Raw genomic sequence first — 19568 nt, 5'->3', positions numbered from 1 at the left:
CAAACAACATCGTCATCATGGCCGGTTCGTTTACTTTTCGGCAGCACTGTGCTCGTGTCTCGGCCTGACCCTGCACCTCCAGAGTTATGAACTTGTTCGGGGCCTAATGAGTCGTAGTGCCCACCAGAAAAAACCATCAAAGGGGGAGGAGCTGCGGCCGCAGGAGGTGGCTCCTCTGTGTGCTTTTTTCGTTCAGATTTTCATGGCTTCTGGGCATAGGAAGCGCTGGGGCCATCGCAAATTGAGGTGTCGTAATGGCGGGAAAACTTTGGGATCGGATCGGTTCAATGCGATGCATTGGGATGCATGTTCATCTGCCAAGCGGCTAGGAGATAGTGAAAGTGAAGTGAGGCGAAGCTTTCATTGTTGCTGCTGTCGCGGATCTTCAAAAGGCCCATGTCGTTGTCGTTGTCGTTGCTGCCCAAGGATACACCCCTTCCCAGAAAAAAAGACGAAAATAAATATCCGAAAAAAGGCGAATCCCCAGACCACACTCATTTGCAATGTTAACGAATTCAGCCAAAATTTGTTTGCCATTTTTCATCTGTTAGATTTTAATTTGTTTCCTTTTTGCCCCTCGGCTTGGCATTATTCAGTTGTGTTTATTGCCGCTGCTTTATCTCCAGTTGGTAGATCTTTCTATGGCGGCTGCGGCCCGTAATTATGGGTATGGGGATTTGTCTTTTATGGCCACTCAATATGGTTAAATGTCATTGGAATGGTTGGCCAAAGGGGTCTCTTAAGATTGGGTTTTGAAGGAGGGATTATTTGTGCAACTCCTTGCCACAGAGAAGCGACTGAATTACAGAAAGCGAATTAAGACGCTGTTAAGTGATATTGGCGACAGCAGAGGAACTAAATTTGTAAATATGCATATTTAATAAAATGTAGATAGAAGGTAGTTTTCTGCTCTTCGGGCTTATGAACCACCATCCATTGCACCTACTTATCACACATTTTCCAGTATTAAATTTCAATTATTACAACACTGATTACCAGCTGCCTCTTTTGCCATCCCTCAGCCATATCGTTTCAGGTTCCATTGCCGCTTTCAGCTTTCTATTTATTACACAATTAACAACTCGTTAGGAGGGGCTCAGTTTTGGGGTTTTTGTTTCTGCTTTGGGCCTGGGCCTGAGGTTTAGCGGTAACTGAATTTCCCTGTACTACATTGATCACAACGGAGAGGAAAAACAGGCAAAACCGTTGGTAATAATCTCATTTTAATTGCCGCTGGCCAAAAAAGAAAAAACCAGAAAAAAAGAAGACAATGAAAGTAGCGTAATGAACATTTCATTGGCCAAGCCCGCCAGTTGGTTGCTCAATTTAGGGGGTTTTAAGGAGCTGGCCAAGTGGGGGTTAACCCTTTCCGCCCACCGCCACACCCAGCAAGCTAGGTTGTAACCAAATTCATGACCTTGTCTGTTGTCTCCCGGCTTCGTGGAGTACCTCTTTTTTATGGTTTTCAATGCGATGTCAGCCAGCATCTTAATTGCACTTGAAGCAGACGAAGATTGAGAAGTCCAAAAAGTGTTAATGAGACGGCCAAGTTTGGTAATCGGATAGTGGAGATGGAGGTGGATATGGATATGGAGACCACACAAAAAAGTTCACTCTAGTGGTGTCAAATTTACGCCTGAATATCTGGGTGAACAAGGGAGAATCTCTTCAGAGCCGAAAGTGAACTGGATTTTTTTCCCCACTCCATTTCGGATCTGGGGCCACCGGCAATACCCAATAAAACATGTCCAATGCGGCACGAGGCGAAAGTAAATCAAATATTTTGAATTATTGAGGAAAAATCAACAACAAATTGCCAATTGTTTGCCGCTCCAACCGACGATCAATACAGACAGGCATGTACACATGTAGCAAATCCAAATCCGATTTCGATTTCAAATCCAATTGTTAATGGCAAGCATATTTCATGATTGATTTCCAAAGCGCGCTAAGCCGCGGCCAAAAATGGAAATCGAGGCAAGGCAGGAGGAAAACTGGCGAGGAAATGCATTTGCCAATGACGTTTTCCATGCTCCATGCAGATGGATGGCAACGACGCATTTTCACAATTTTTGACAGTTCACTTGGGTCAAAAAACCAGAGACGACAGAAATGACCAAATGGGTTTCCATGGCAAGCAAATGTCCAGGTGGCCTCAACAGTTGTCTCTTTTGTTTTATTATAGTAAATTATCTTGATTTCGGTTTCGATTTCAGCTTCAGTTTCAGTTTAGCGCTAATTAGCCTGGAGATCGTGTCATCTCAATCGGTCTCAAATTATATGCAATTAATCGAGGGATTTCGATTCGCTTTTTGAGTCACCACCCAGGGGCAAGGCAATTTTCGGTGAGTTGTGCCCCTCAATCCGAAAAGCTGAAGCTGCGTCATTTGCCTAGGAAAATTATCTTTAATTGTTCCGTTGCAGTTCTACTCGATTGAAGGTTACTTGAAGCGGCGACAGTATTACAGTTTTTCCGGGGGCCGATTCAAATCAGTAGAGATAGGCTTAGGTTAGCTTAGGAAGGTCAACAAGTTTAGAGATTACAGAAAGGGCGAAATCAAGTGAGAACATTATGTGTCACAAGATAAGGGAGACGTCAAAACTATCAGCTTGGGGCTTAAAGTATTAATTGGGGTTAAGTTCGTTATTGATCTCGTTTCCATTTAAGATCGATTTACGAGCTCCCTGAACTTTGCGTCAGATAAGGGAACGCATTTATGACAGCTAACAAAAAGTTGAGAGATCTTAAATACATGAAGAGCTTCAAGAACACATGACTTGAGTAGAAAGTTCAAGTATTGAGAATCGCCTTCCCGCTTTTCCTCGAAGTACGCTTTTCACTAACGGCTGAGAAGCGATGTTTGTTCACACCGTATCCGTATCAAAATGTTTTCCCTAATTTCACTGAAAATAAGCACGAAAAACAGTTAAAGTCGCCCCGACCAGAGGCGGCAGTTGAGCAATTTCGTAATCAGTTTCCATGTAACATGTTTCTAATGAGACCACAATGAGCAGCGAGATTTCCACGACAAAGCGGCAAACTTGTTCTCTGGCCCATGGCTCCGACCCAAGAACGTGATGCCAACAAAGCCAAAAGCGAGACGAGCGGAGACGGGACGGGATTCCGGCCATCATCTTTGTCGCCGGCGAAGAGTTGAACGTGACACTCGGACGTGATTATGTCAACGGTGTTCGGACTCGGACTCAGACTCAGATTCATATTCAGAAGCCCCTGCTAACCCAAAACTCCTTGTCCGATGCTGGAGTGTATGTTACTCAATAGGCCAGGTCGGGCTTTAACTGCGTCTCCCGACTTAACTTCACACATTCGCGGGATCTCGGGATCTTCAAAGAAAGATAATTCCCGATGCCTCCGATGCATTTGGTCACGGCACGTCGACGACATCAATTCCAGTTGAGTTCTAGTGGAAACTGGAGAACTGTGAGTGCTTTTTTGGGTCAGCTGATTAATTGCACTTTCGGGGTCGTCTTTCAACCTGGAACATCTCCATCATCATCATCTCCTTTTCCCGGACTTTGTCAATTTGTTTGCCTTCTCCTTTCCGTTTGTATTTATCAACTCTCTCTCTATCTGTCTCCCTTTTCATCTCCCAGATTTCTTGGGTAATTAGAGGCGCTGCCTGATTTTCGTCTAATTCTATTTGGTTGAACTCTATTTTTAGGCCGATTTGGAAGTGTTCCAAATGTCGTGACTACTTCACATAAAAATGTTTGCAAAAAGGCAAAAAGGAACCGCATAGAAAACGTACAAAAAGAGAATTTATTTTTTGTTCGTGCGTTCCCAATTTATGTGACATCTTGGAAATGTTCTCTATAAGACATTTCTGGGTGGAATTTGGGTTGTTGTCGTGTTCCCGCTTCAAAAAAAATTGGCTATAAATTTGATTTCTTCTGGGAAGAGATTTATGCCAATTTGATAGGCGTCTAAAAAACGTTTGATGGCGAAGCTTTTTTTTTTAACCTTCTATCCTTTACAGCTACTTTAGTTACATATTAGTTTTTTGAACACAATGCATTATTTATAATCTTTGAGCAAATGACTTGGCCACGTTTTGGTCACGCCTTTCAAGCCTTTAATCGCCACTAAATAATGTCTTTTGTTAATTTATAGAATTCTTTGAGATTCTATTCATAATCAACCTCTGGCGAATCAAACAATATCTGAAGGCGTTGCCTGCCGCAGCAGGCCAATATAATGTAAACCCAAATTGTAAAATTCTAAAAACGCGGTCGAGGTCACGCACTGACATTTCCGATAATGAATGTACGATCCGGTGGGCCATTGTTGCTTTTCTATACATACATATAGCCCAAAAGGCGAAGCCGATTGCTCAATTCTTTGGTCATTCTCAACCACGCCGAATTACAGCAACAGCAGTCTCGCTGAGTCAACGAACCTCGGCCACAGACATCCGAGATACAGATACAAAGATAGAGATATAGATACGCGACGCGACGCGCCCAGCACACAGTTTCTATTGAGTTGCGGTTGTGAGTAAAAATAGCCAACGCATTAGAGGAACTTATTTTGACCGATTCCGAGGGGCGATGAACATTTCGCATGTATGAGCACAGCGCAAAGGAAACTGGCGAGGAAAATGTAATTTGGTAGGCAGACTTTTGGAAGACACAGTGAATTCCAATAGTGCCTAAAAATGTGTTGCAATTCGCGTGACTAAGTAGAGAAAAATGGGCAGATTCGGCCGAGAAAAACAATTAGCCAGCTGGCAATAAAAAGTCAAGGAGAAAACTAATTTTTCAATGCGTTAAGCAGAGTGCAATCATTCAACAAGATTATTAATTATGAAAAGATTTTAAATTGTTTGGGAAATAAAAACATGGAAGTTAATCTTTGAAAGAGGTTTAAAAATGGCAAACTTGTTGGTGCTGGCAAAATCAATACCCTTTTTGAATTCATCTTCAGTTCGTAGAACCTATTTCAAGCTCTTGTTTAACAGCCGCAATTTCTGGCAATTCATGCTCTGAAATGGAGTGTTTTTTCCAGCACTTTCACACCCTCGGTAGGCCGACACATTCACTTTTCTTGCCATTCGCTCGTGCTGTTTTTTTTTTCCTTTTTTGTTTTTTTATATCAGATTTCAATCTGGAGAACTTCGCACTGACTTCAATTTGTTTTCCCTGATTTCTCTTATTATTTCCTACGCCCGCCAATAATCTTGAGACCTCTCGAGAGTCTGGCGCGCAGAAAATAATACAAATAACAAAAAGAACGGCTGCTCCTCAAGTTCAGCCGGCGGAGATTAGTCACGAACTTTGCATAAAGTTCTGCAGTCTGCACACTGCATTCTGCATTCTGCATTCTAAACTCTCATATTTCCAGCGCTCCCCAAGTGGGTGGGTGGCGGCAAATGCATTAAGGCAATGCCTGCCCAGACCTTAGAGTCGTGCCAAGATTGGGAGTGGTTCAGCTCAGTTTGGGCCCGGATCGCTTGGTTTTCGGTTTTTGGTCTTAGGTTTGGGAGCCGCGACCGAAAACAAAGAGAAAGGCGTTCCTCCAAAAAAGACACAATGTTGTGGTTTCGGCTGCTTACCGGGGTTGGGTCTGGGCTTCGACTTGGCTGGGGTCTCTGGTTCTTCGGTCCGCGGTCTATGGTCTTCAGTTCCTCAGCTCTGGTAATGAGCCTCAAGTATCGCAAATAAGCAGCCCACACCTGCCTCTCCTGATGCTCCTCGGTTTTGTGTCTGCACTCCCACTCCCGCTCCTCCTGCGAAGAGGTCTTACTTGCCATCTACGACTGTTTGCAAAGTTTGTTCTGTGCCAGAGGCGCTCTTCTCCGATGACTCGACTTGGTTAAGCTAAAGCGGGGTTCACTTCATTTATCTATTTACCTAACCAAGCAGGCCAAGCCTCTGAAAATGAGTCGAGTCGCTGGGCCGATCAGAATTCTTTTGTTTCTGCAGTCGCAGTCTCATAATTAGCTATAATGATAAAATCATAATGCAAAACAATTTGATGCAGAAAATTGCTTGGCTTGGCTGGGCTAAGTCCTAAAATGGCGTTTGCAAAATGCTTTTGAAAAATGCTTTTAAAGTTTGACAAACTCCTTCTTGCAGCCTTCAACGCGATTAAGTTATTAAAATTCCCCCCAGTATAATTAAATTTACTGCCCAGAAATATATGATGGCGGTAAAAGTAACCCACCGAAAAAAGGAGAAAAATCCCAGGCAGCCTGTCAAAACTTTCCCGCTTTTCCCCGTCGCCAAGGGAGGGGAGGGGGAAGATTTGCCAAGGCTTCCCCATAAATCTTTCTCGCAGCGCCGTCGCTTTCTCGGATCATTCTTCAAACGGCAAATGGCAGAGTGCAGTTGCGAGAGGTGACTTTGCGAGAGGTTTTGTGGCAGCTGCCTTTGAGTGTCAATTTGGCCATTACCAAAGGTAAATCAAGAGCAGGAGCAGGAGAAGGGGAAGTGGAAAAGGAGGCAAGCAAGCTGTGTGTCTGTCCAGGAAAATCATTTTCATAAATTTGCCATTTCTTAAAGTGAGCCCCAATCTGTGTGACATTTCAATTTGCCAGTGCCGAAAGGGAGTCAACGATTTGCAGTTCAATGAAGATCTCAAGCAGGTGAAAATGAAAATGTATGTTTGAATTATGTTTGGGTTTGGGTTTTCATTTGCTTTCCAGAGAGGGGCTCTAGGCTCTAGACTGCCATTTGAGTAAGGATGTGTCCGGGGCCATAAATAAATGTCCGTGCTTCGAACAGTTTGAACACTTTGCACACTTTGGGGTGAAGAGGTTGGCTCTAAGAGTGCCTGCTTTTCCCCTAACTTATCGATTTCTAATTTCAACTCTGCGCACCTTTTGTTGATTTTTCACATTTTGGCGGCGGTGATGCAAGAGTTCGCCGGGTTAAACTGTTTGTATGGAGATCAATGTCCAGATTGTGGAAGCCCGCTTGGGCATTGTAAGTTGGGAGTTTCCATGACTCGCATTTTCCTCGCCTCGCATGTGTGGGTGTCACTGGGTGTCACGCCCACCTTTCCCCTTCTGACCCCTTGGCGTCAATTGTCTTGTAATTATTTTCTTGATGTTTGATAAATTGAATATCACTCTCTGCGGAAAATCTTTCTTTTCTCCCCCTTTCTGTGTGATTAATCATGGAACAATGGCAGAGCTTATGCAATGCGTGGGACTTTTCCAGCTTGACCTTTGCCTGGAGGAGGATAAAGATGCGGATGGAACTCAATGGGGATGGGGATGGGGATGGGGATGGGGATGGGGATGGGGATAGAGCCAAGGCCCGGCAGCTGTTAAAATGACAAATGAGCGATGCCATATCGCTGCAGATGGGCGGTAAATGCTGTGGTAGGAATTGGAAAAATTTCCCAATGGGAGGATGAAATCTTGTAGATAGTGTTTAACGGGAAATCATTTTCTTATTGGTTTCAATACAAGTTGGAAATTAAATAACGCTGATTTAATAGTTGATTTAAACGATGCATATAGAATATACGTTTAGCAATGCAACTGAGAAAGCCATTAATGCATTATACATAACCGCTTATTTCCAACATAACTTTAATGTGGTTCGCAACACTTTGTAACAATATCCTTTGCGGCAAGCCTTTCTCTTGCCACTATGCCACAACTGCACCCTTTCACCTCGAATCCTTTCCTTTCGGACATTGTTTGCCTAATCAATTAGCAGTCTGGGCATATCAAGTATACGTCATGTTAGCCACATACTCACAGTTAAACCCAACGAACACCTTTTTAATTTCCCTTTTTTTGTGCGCTCTCTTTTTGATTCCAGGTGTTGTACCATGAAATTGCATCACACGCTCGAGTGGTGAGCTCTTGCATTCAAGCCGCCAAAAAGGAGCAGCAACTCCAACAGCAACAGCAGCAGCAACAGCCACTGTCGAGTCAGCAACCCGCCTCATTGACCAGCAACTGCTCCAGTGAGTCAACCAGCGAGTCCGCCACAAAGTCGAGCAGCCTGAGCAGCGGTTTCGCCTCCGATCCGGTGGCCACACCCATAGGAACCACCGCAGCGGCAGCCCCGCCTCCAAGTAGCACCCAACCGTCCAAGAAGGGGGAGGGCAACTTGGAGCGACTCAGGGATCGCTACCATCTGTTGTATCTGAAGGCGTTCGAACTGCAATTGTGCCTGGATAATCTGCTCAGGAAACGCAGTTCCACAGCGGTAAGTTTGCAAAAGCTTCTCAATACATTCATTTCCATCTATCTGATATTTCTATCTCCCTTGATATTTAATATTTTCCTGTGGCTTTTTACAATAAGAAAATACCTTCTTGAAATACCTAGCGTCGTAAACAACCTACGTATATCCCACTAATTTATGGCCCATCCACATGAACTTGAATCGATTAGGGATTTTCCGAAAATAACCTCTGCAGGCAGTGCCCTTGGTCTGCCTTCGACTTTTGTCACTTCGGATTATCTTGCTGGCTGACAAGAAAAAAAAAAAAGAAACTCCCAGCCAGGCGGCAAGGGAAATGCATTCGAGATGCCAGGGATTCTTGGAAAGAAAGAAAATGCATTTGGCGCCGCTTTCCCTGCTGGTTCGTTGCCGTTCATCGCCGCGCATTGCCAATTGTGGAAATTTCTAATTTCGTTTTAGTATAACTCGGCTGCGAGCGATTTAATTAATTCATTTAGTGAAAATGCCGGCAATGCGACAAAAAATGTATTGGGAAAGCGCTGAAGTGCACAGCATTGCGATTGAATAGTGAGACAAAGTAGTGAGAAAGATGAATGAGTTTCGCCTGGGTGGTGTGTTGGTGGCTCATCAAGGTGTGTCCGCTTGGTTCCTGTTCGATGGGAAGGAGAGAAAGAAAGAAAGAACTGAAAGTGAAGCATGTTCCACTACGAGAGAGTATAGCCTAGCCGACTTAGCTTCCAGATCCCCCAGCCGACGAGCACTTCCTTTTCCTCTCGCCATCTGCTCAACCAGCAACCATTCCCCTTCTAGTGCGCCGATCTGTTCTGTTCCTCGTGTGGCATCCGTTTCGTGTCTAGATCCAGTGAAAGTCAATTTCGCCTTATAGACACGGTGGCCTAGTTTCCTGCCTAGTTTCCACCAACGGGCGTGGATGGATGGATGGGTTGGATCCTCCTCGCTGCTCTAAGCGCTTCCTGGTTAAAGTTCTCTGCCCCTCTTTTTGTGTCTGGTAATTGGAAAGCGTTTTTCATGCACCCCTCTTAATTGTGGGTAATTTGCCGAGTAGGAAGCGCAAAATGCTCTGGTCTCGTGCCCGGGCTTAGTGCTACCAATAATTCATTCAAGACACGCACTGCATGGAAGAGGCGTCTTCTGACCCACACACACCAGTAGTCTTCTGGGCTTTCTTCCCGCACCTATCGCCAGACCTCCGGCTGTGGGGCAGCTAACCTTCTTGCGTTTTCTGTTTTTTTTTTGCTGGTGAACCGCTTCATTTGGTTTCGCCTCGAGCGGGCTTTTATCCACCCCTTCCGTGCCCCGCCTCCTCCTAGATTTAGCTCGTTGCTGCACAAACAATTTCATTTTCCACTGCCGCGCTGATGCAATAATTTGCATCCCCGCGGGATCCGTCCGTGGCCAATCTCTATGTGGGCCGATCCAGTTGGCAATTTTCAACACTTTCCTGGCCACATTCGGCTCGTTTTGGCCGCGGGGGAATTCGCTGCTCCACATTTGCCATGCATCCAATTTCTGGTCAAAGGAGATTAGCTGGGCCATTCAGCCATTCAGGCCATGGCTGGACTTCAAACGAAGGCGGACGGAAATGTCACAAGTGCTGGCACTCGAAGAAAATGCGATCTACATAGGGTGAAATTCATTGGTGCATATCATATGGCTAAAGCGTGATCTAAAGTTATTTTTCTCCGTGCTCCCATTTACCAAATGCCGTAATAAACTCACGGCTTGCACACCAACTACTTCCCCGCTGCTTCATCAGCGGGGTTAAGCTTAAGTAGCTGCCATAAAGCATTGCATTTATATCTAAGGCAATATAAAAATCAGAAACTGCGAAAAGTAAAAGTGAAATTTATGCGCCCTCAACTGCAGAGTTCAGAAAAGTCATCGGCAAGACGGTAAACTCCGGAATCAGCTCCAAAATCAGCACCGAAGCCAAATGAAAGTGACCGAAATGAGCAGAGCAGGGCAAATGGAATTGGGATTGGAAATAAACCGAATCAAATCTACGACGTGCCTGAACTTTTCGAAACATACAAAAAACAGAGTAAAAAGGATGGCTTGTTTTGGTCGACTTATTAAATACTCTTTACCCTTTGCTAAAATTATTTGCGTTGATAAAAAGGCAGTGTTTCAATAGGTAAAAAGTCTGCTCTCCGTAACTCCCTTTTCTACACACTTTTTGTTTTTTCCTAACTTAGATTTATGTGTTTTCCAAGTTGTTTTCCTTTGTGGCATCTTCTTCAGCTTCTCTTTGTTTCCCACACTTGGTCGCTGGCAACATGTTGCAAGTGGCAGCCACAAGAAGTTCAATAAACAAATGCAGTTGAATTGCATTGAATTATGCCCCATTATAGTTGTTATTATTGTTATTATATCTCGCCCGAACCTCCTCGTTTTCCCTCGGATTGTGTTGTTTATTCTTGGGAAATTGTGTTTGTTTAGCGGACGGGGACCTGGGACCACGAGACCTTTGGCTGCTTTTCAGCGAGTTGAAGGTTGCACTGGAGGCTGGGAAACAGCTGTCGGTTGAAAGGGAAACGATCTTGGGAATCTTGCTCGAGTGGGAGACTGTGCGGAAATCAAGTTGACTTCTTGGGGCCTTGAAGCTGTCATCATTTTTCTAGCATTACTAATTGGCCAGCATTTTCATGTACCAATTAGCGTCCATCAATGCTGTATGATCAAATATTTATAAACTTAATTGGCCATCATCAGTGCAACAACAGCGGCAAAGTGGTTTGCTAACCAGCAGACATCAATCAAATACCGACATAAATCAATCCCCAAACTTGCTACCAGTCTGCAAGTCCACACCCAAAACACAAAAAAAGAAAAGATGTCTGAAAACGAAATATGCAAATTTCTTTGTTTGCTGCCCCCCTGTGCTGTGAACCACAAAACCAGGCTTTAAAATGAGTGAATGCAAATCGCATAATAATTGACAATTGGAGGCGGAGGGGAGTGGCCAGCCATTTTGCTGGCAGTCACGTCGGAATCGAATCGGAACTGCAATTTATGCATGATGATTGCTTACACATGTTGCGCGTTTCAAGTTGCGAGTTGCAAGTTGCTGTTTGCAGGTTGCAGGTTGCAGGTTGCTTGCTGCACGCTGCATGTTGCATGTTGCTGGTGAGCCCGGAAAGCAGCTCGACTTTGAATAACAATAATTATGTAAAATCTGTGGAAACAAGGCGTGGACACACCCACAACTTGAGATAAAACGCGGAAGACAACGATTGCATATTTCTAAATCGTTATTTTTGTGCCAGGCGAATTCTGCTTGGTAAATTAGCCTCCCCTTAAAACAAAAAATTAAAACTTAAATAGCTAGCACAAAAAGTGGGCCACATGTAATGGAAAACTGAGTCGCCGCAGGTAAAAGTTGGGTGGCTCTAAAAATGGTTTTATAATGCAGGCGGCTAAGCCAAACCGTTAGCTGCTCCAGTTTCTGGAAAATGACTTGGATAATGACAGATTGCGGCGTAATATTCCTTGGGGTTTCCTTTCTGCGGAATTATACCCCCGACTAATGATCGCTGCCACCTAAATGGTTCATTATTTTATGCCAGCCTGATAGAGGAGTACCGCATTATCACGGATAGGATTGGGATTTTCGAACTGATTCGATCTGATTCGATCAGATTCGATCTGCGATCGCACACACTGGCTTTCTGGGCCATTGATTTATGATCGCCGGGAAAAGCCATAAAGAAAAGCCAGAACAACAACAATGAACGACGAGCGATCAACAAAAGCAAATTGCCAGCAGCTGTTGGTTCAACGTGCCACATTCCCATATCAATCGACTGCTGGGAAAGTCGGGGCATTCGGGAATCAATAGTGAGTCGACTCACAGTCCAGTTGCCCAACGCGAAATCCAAAATGCAAACAAACGAGAGCAGCAACCAGCAACATGTTGCTGCGGTGTCGTGTGGCGCAACTGCGACATCTTCAAATGCGATTTATTGTGCTGCCAGCGAGCTGCTTACTTGAAATTGACATTTGCCAAATGTCAACTCGCGACTTTTGTTCGCGCCTTTGCATTGGATGACATTCGCCTGCAATTGTCAATATTTCATTTCCATTCTGTCAGCAGCAACACCTTAAAACGAAAAGGTATTGCCATGATTTGTAACGCTGGCACTCGCCATCGAATATCTTGTCCTTCCCCAGATGGCATTAGGTTAAAGAACTGCCAATCCGCCTGCAACCTGCGAATTATGAGCAATTGCGTGGCCAGGAATCGGGCATTAGCATCTCCTGCGTGGGCTGCATGCTGCTGGATGCTGGAATGGTGGGATGGAGAGAAGGAGTGGGCGTGGGCAGCACCCACGCCGCATCGGTCATTATGGAGCCCCGAGTGCGGCGGGTGCAACATGTTGCACTGTCCGCAGATTAGGGTCAGGCGGCAAGAACGAGAATTGGCAGGGGTCTGAGTGCAAATATGCAAACTATGGCCGACGGCTGCAACAGTTGCTGCTGCGCTGCTGCTGCTGCGACCAATGCAACTTGCAGCTTGCAGCTTGCCTCTGCCTTGCTAAATTTAGCCTCTAATGCGATTTGTAATAGTTGAGCTAAATTGTAGACGTCCGAGTGGCTGCTGTACCAGGAAATGTTTGCCGTGCGCCAGCAACACTAGCAACCACAATGAAAGTAATAATATTGTCGCTGCTGTGGGTTGTTACTGCAGTTGCTGTTGCTGTTGTTGTTGCTGTTGCTGTTGTAGGGGGTGGTGCATGGTGGGGAGGTTGAGAGGGACTCAGTGGTGCCGCATGTTGCCCGCTTTCCATATGACTTGGAGTTTTCATGCTGCTCATGTTGCTCGCTGGCCAATTGTTGTTGTTGTCTGTGCTGCGGGTTGTCAACGCGGCCGATGGCGATGTTATTTTGCTATTGTTGGTGTTTTTGTGTCTGCAATTTTGTCGCGCCATCGGCAGTTTTTCCACTCGGAGTCGAATCGGAGTTGCCTCCGATGTTGTGTTGTTGCCGTTGTTGGCGTTGTCACCGCTGGATTAAAATTCATTGAATGTTTTGTGCCGAATTGAGTAATTGTTGCGAAATTTCGCTGGGTTTACGGAAAATTGGAGGACTAATGAAGGGGAGTCATAAGTTAATAAGATAATGGCGAGTTTACGTTTCTGAAATAAAATCATTTCAGCCTGAGAACAAAATTATTAACACTAAAAAGGACATAAAGTAATTTAAAGTTTATAGACACAAAGGTGTTATAAACGAAGCCATTCACGTATTCGTCTCTCCATAAATTCGATTGCTTCAAAAACTGAAATGCACCTTGATTCTCCTCTTTCTGGCCAAACCCATCGATCAACTGCCCAGAAACTCACCCGTAAACAGCTCTCTGCATTTGATATCTCTGACGAAAAGTGCGGCACAAATAGAAAATAAGTAAACGTCTGACGAATGCAACTCACGTTTTTATTGCACGATAATTACAGTCATACAAGCACATGCTAATGAACACTTGCCCCTCTCTCCGCCCCTCTCCTCCCCGCCGATATAAAATATAATAACCAGATATCGACGATATGGCAGCGTTTAACGATAATTAATGGCTGGCGTGTGGGAAATTCGTAAGTTTCCAATGGAAAGCATAGAGAGACAGTAGGCATTGTAGGAGAATTTCCCACACTTCACTCAAGTCTCAGCGATTCTTATCGCTCTAGTTTATACTGGCTGTGGTGACAACGAAAATTGTGACATGGCCAGCATTGCATGCTGAGATCCGAATCGGAATGGAAATCTCAGTTGGATTGTGGATTTAGCTAAAGAAGATGCCTATGGGTGTAAACGAGGTGCTAAGCGACGGGCACGACACGTTCCTCCGCCTTTTCCCTTTCTCAAAATAAGAGTTCTGCTGAAGTGCGTCGAGATGAACTTCATTTCCAGTTAAGTGGAGGAGATCACTCCACGAACCGCGTGGAAGTGGAAATGGAAGGCGGGCCCACAACTTGATGGTTGTCTAGGTTCTGTAATCCCCTCGTCAGCATTTTCCGACTTTTGCATAATAAGAGCATAAATATGTGTGTGCCATCCAGCACTGTGGGTAGTCTGCTGTTCCCTAACCAGATTTCTTGGGATTTCTTGGCTTAGACTTGTTGCCTTTTTAGGTTCTCAACTTGTACCGTTTTGTCAACGGAGTTTTTCCCCTTAATTAGTTTTTCATTGGGTTAAACGATTGGACAAACAAATCAGATGAAAGCGTGACTCAGGGAAGCCACAAATAAAAGAAAATCAGTTTGCTGATCAACTGTTGCATCACTAAATGCGGGTGTTATGCTAATTTGGAGAAAGCTTCGAAACCAGATCAGTTCCAGGTGGAGGAGAAAAGTAAAAACCTATCAAAGTTCAGATCAAAGGGGAAAACAAATGATTCGTTGATAGATCAGTAAAATCGCTGCCCCTTTGATGCAGATGAAACTGATATGGATAGATACAAATTAATTCATTTAAAAACACAATTTTAAGATCCCATATTTGCATATCTGTTTTTATGGCCCATTATTTTGAAATCATGTAATGTAATCTCTACATTTCTTGATCATCTAAAACGCTTTGAATTCGTAGATTCGCTTTGCACTTCTGGCTGGCCCACTACTTGTTTACCCAGCTCCTCTTTTGATGGCCTGTCTGGCCTTCTCTTACTTCCCTGTTTATTTACAACACTTGGGATGGCCTGGTCCATTTACACATTTCACCTATTTGTTGCTCGAAAGCTCAATATCCCAGTGCCTCTGCTTCTGCCTCTGTTTACCATAAACAAAAACAATCAAATGGCGCCAAACAAGAGGTGCATAAGCAATTCCCGGCCATAAATCATCTGGACAATTAGCCACATAATCTGCTGAAGAGAAGGAGAACCAGCTTCTTCAGATGTTGAGGCGACCTTCGGGCGGCCTCCACGAGATTTGTTCGAAAACATTTACTCGAACAACGCGAATTACGCAAATCCGAGAAGGCGAAAACACTAAATTACCCAGGCAAAACATCTGATGGCCATAAAAGCCATTCCACAGCTGATTGCTGATCGTCAGGGGTGAGGTCTCTTGGGTTAATTGTGGAATTTCGTTAGTTTTATTTTATAGAGTGTTAAGACAACATTTCTGTATGTAGTTAAGATTGTGGAAAGAGAAGAGTAGCGGAGGGAAGGGGGAGCACTCGCGGATGGACCAAGGTCACTTGAGGTTGTGCCACGGGCTGTCTTTTCCCCGGCAGTTCTGGTAAAAAGCGAAACATATTTGAAATGCCATCAAGGCCTCTTTAGACGCCTGCCCACCGCTCACTCACTCACCCACTTGTGTGGGCGTGGACATGGAAAAAGAAAAGGGAAAATTCGAGGGTAGACTTGGGAAATACGAAGATTTCAGTACTCTTTCTTGAGTAATTCCGAAGATATGTTATAGTAACCTTCTTGAAATGGAAAAATCGAACAGTTTTCACCACCAATTTATTTAGAACAACTTTAAAGGATTACCCTTGGTCAATTAGGTTACTAGCTTGTTTTAATTTTTGTAGAAGAAATTATGAATTGAAAAGGCCGACTCTTAATATTCGGAGAGGGTATACGCCAACTCTTTCACGCCTCTTGGCTTATCTGACATCTGTCTGGCCAAGTGTTTGCCAGTTTGCCAGTTTGTCTCCCTGTCTCTGCTTTTCCGTCCGAATGTCCGTTTGTCGGTTTGTCGGTTTGTCTGTTTGCCAGCCTGTCGCTGTCCGTGTCCACCCGCTGATCCGATGCGAGAGCTTCGTGTGTCGACAATTGAAAGCAATTATAATTTTAGCCAGCATTTGGAAGAGGAAGAGTGTTGTTACGTGATGGAAACAGGAAGAGCAAATAAATGAAAAGCAGACCGGACTGGTCTGCAAATTTTCCCAGGTAGCTGCTAGTGAAAGATCAAGATCACACGAGTTGCCCAATTAAAAATGAGTGCCTCTATTCACAACTTTATTGAATGAATCTGTCCAATCTAAGATCCATTTTCTCGCTCCTTGCAGAATGGTTTGGATGACGACGAGGACGACGAAGAGGAGGACACCGAGGACGACTCCTTTGGCTACGAGGGCGAAGCCACCGAGGACGATCTGAACGAGGTCAACTCGGATCTCGATCTAGAGAACAGCGAGTCCAAGTCGGCCACCCCCGCGGAACTTATTCTCCAGCGCTGCCAGATTGCAGCTACCCAGATTGTGTGCGGCCTGGATGAGACCCGTTCCCAGCCAGTCACATCCCAAGCGAAGTCGCCGTCAGCGGATCAGCCACGCGATTGTCTTGCACCTCAAAAGGTAAGCCATACGACGGTGGATGGCAGATGCCCCTTTCGTCTGAATGATTTGCATATTCCGAATGTATGTAGTTACTGTTTGACTTGTCGTTCTGTTGTGTTCCTAGCTTAGTTGCATGCCCCCGCCTCACATAGTATTGTCAACTTTCTGAGCCTGACCTATCCTAACCCCCAGCTCAAGCTAACCGAAGAACCTACCTACCTACATGAACCTAACCCGTCAAGAAACGTTATCCGCAACCCAACCATATAGGGAAAAACAGAAGACCTAGCAAATGATCTGGGAGACTCCGGTATATGCTGATATTTTTGGGCAACATCAAAAAACCAGAAAGAACCGATCGGGAATCTAATCGGGAATTTTTGCATCTAAAAAACGAGGGTGGAATAAAAAAATTCATGGAAAACATCTTACCCTATACCTTTGACCAAAACCGACTCCTAATGACAGAACATTTTTATCAAAATCCTACTTTTGGCACTCCCAATCCCAAAAAAAGAATGTTCGTACGAAACCTTAGTTGGCATTACGTGAAGGGCAGAGCATGTGTTTAATGAGTGTGTGAATCCCAAGAAAATCCGACCCGACCCACATCCCTTTGTGTCACCCACTTAACACTTATCCAACCATCCGAACACTTGACTTGCATTCAGCCCGGCGATGAGGCCGACGAGGAGCTAGAGGAGGAGGACGAGGATCCCGATCTCGGCACCGATGTGGTGGACTTCCTGATTGCCAAGCGATCGTGGAGACAGGCGAACCACCCGAATCCCAGTGCGACAGCCACGCTGACGGATTTCGAGGCGGATTCCGAGAGCAGTGACTTCGAGCAGGTGCAGCAGTTGAGCAGAAGAGGATTGCCCCTGGCAGTGGGCAGCACCCGAAGGGTCCTTAACCTCATTGAGATGCCCCAGAGCAGCAACGGCAATATCAACAGCAGCAACTCGTTGCTGCAGCAGCGAAATCACAATATTGGCAACAAAATGCTGCCCAACAAGGCGCACGGCAAGAACATTGCCGTGGCGGTAATCACACCCAATTCACATGGCAACACCAGTCACGGTCATGGACTCGGTCACGGACACGGTCACGGACACGGACTCGGCCACGAGCTGAACAAGTCGCCTTTGGGGCTGCGCAAGACGCGTCATCACCACAATGACACCTCCAAGTTCAACCGATCCAATCGCAAGTCGAAGAACTGCGCGATCTTCTACTTCAAGCACCTGGACACGGACAACGAGCAGGGGAACGCGGCGGGCAGTGATCTCCAGAGCGAGGATGATCCCAGCCTGATCCACCGCCGCGGAGCTGCTGCAGCTGGAGGCGACGTAAGTACCGTTCTCTGGTCTCTGGTGGCGGATCTCTGCGATCTCCGCGATCTCTGCGCGCATTTCACTCGGTCACGGGTCAGACACATCAGCCGCTCATCGGTGGCATTCGTTCCACTCGCGAGGTGTTGGGGTCACGTCCATGGAACATGGTTTCTACCTACTATACTCTTCCAGAGCCCTCTCTTCTTCAATAATTAGCATGCATGAATAGCTCGCCATTTCTGTAAGCTAACGTGTATCTAAGATATTCATAGTGGCATGCCTAACTATTTCTTAATTAACTTTTGTATTCTATTATTCGGTAGTCTTCATTATTCACTACTAACCCAACACCATTAACTACTCACAGCATCATTAATCATTGAACGCAATGATCAAAAGCAGGCGAAACACCAAAAGGAAAAGCCAAAAATATTCGTAATGTAGAGCAAAGATTCAAATAATCCAATTATTTGTTAAAAAGTTAGCTTTGAAAAGAAGCAATATGGCTGAATCTTTCACCTACATAAGATTCTCCAAGATCTCGTACTTTGGCTTCTTAAGCTGACAGCATTCAGACTTAATTTGTTTGTCTGTCTGCCTGACTTGTCTACAACTTCTTTACTCCGCCTCCATCGATTCCTCAGCACTCCTCTTCAATACTCCAGTCTTCCTCCCACATTTGACAACTGCTGAGGTCGTCACCATTCGAAATGGAAATAAATTGCCAGCATAGCATAAAGACAAAGGAGAGAAGTCACTGGAGTTGGAGTTGTAGTTGGAGTTGGAGAAGTCAGAAAAGTCAGGGCGAAGGCGTCGTTGTCGGCAACCAAACGAAGTTTCAAAGATGTTGCTCATGTGCAGCAGCAGCAACATCGCGTTGCAAGTTGCCAGTTGCCAGTTGGCAGTGCACCGGCACAACAATTTGCCATTTTGCGCAAGTAACGCTAATTAAACTTCATTTTCTACCACTTCATCTTCATCGTCGGTTTCTTCTGCAGTTGGCTTTCGTTTGGCGAATTTTGTTACTACTGATTTTAATGTTCCATTGCGTTTTCCCTCCCTTTCCCTCTCCCCTGCCGTCCGCCGCCTTCGTGCCACACAGATACTGAAATCGGCTGATGCCTCAACGGATGACGACGACGAAGGTTGGCTCTACACGGCGACAGCAGCAGCAACATTGGAAGTTGCCACACCAGCAACTGCGGCACCGACTGCCCCAGCAGCAGCAACATCGATCGTGGATGGTCTGCAGTCCACAGCCATCTCCTCGACCACGGCCACGGGTGGACCACTCCCGCCCACCGACGACTCCGATAAGGAGAACAAGGTGGCTCTGGTCAGCGCCACGACAATCACGGCGGCAGCGACCACAACTGCAACTGCAGCATCCATTGCAACACTGCACGGCAGCAGCTACGACAGCAGCAGCGCCTGTTCCTCCTCCAATTCACATTCAAATTCAAATTCGAACTCCAACGGCAGGCTCACGGAGACCTCAGCCACCTCGCGAGTCACCCAGCTACAGATGCAGATTCACTCGCAGTCGCAGATGGAGCTCCAAATCAATGGCAATGCCGTCGAAGGCAGACACATCATTAGCAACAACAACTGCTACAGCAGCATGCAACACCAGCCGCAAAACAACAACGAGGGCGAGGCAGCCGAGGATCTGGCCAAGATCAGGATGGGCATGGATGTTGATGAGGCAGCTGCCGATATGGCAAATGGAAACGCCAGCAAGTCTCAGCAGGTAAGTGGTCTCTAGAT

The 19568-nt window shown here is 45.5% G+C and overlaps 1 protein-coding gene across 2 annotated transcripts in view; it reads left to right on the top strand.

Annotated features, from left to right (window-relative positions):
• The window catches only part of LOC120449180, a 110300-nt gene that overhangs the window by 73572 nt on the left and 17160 nt on the right, over positions 1-19568 (top strand). Inside the window, exons 6-9 of one of the 2 annotated variants that reach the window (XM_039631521.2) lie at positions 7795-8187; positions 16198-16485; positions 17139-17816; positions 18904-19551. In XM_039631521.2, the coding sequence (XP_039487455.1) occupies positions 7795-8187; positions 16198-16485; positions 17139-17816; positions 18904-19551 (2007 nt within the window). The remainder of the gene's footprint in view (positions 1-7794; positions 8188-16197; positions 16486-17138; positions 17817-18903; positions 19552-19568) is intronic. The other variant, XM_039631522.2, reaches the window with a different exon arrangement.

The sequence above is a fragment of the Drosophila santomea genome, chromosome 3L (genome assembly GCF_016746245.2).
Source record: "Drosophila santomea strain STO CAGO 1482 chromosome 3L, Prin_Dsan_1.1, whole genome shotgun sequence".
Taxonomy (NCBI): Eukaryota; Metazoa; Arthropoda; class Insecta; order Diptera; family Drosophilidae; genus Drosophila; species Drosophila santomea.
Note: the sequence above shows the minus strand (reverse complement) of the source record. Positions and strands in the feature narration are given on the sequence as shown.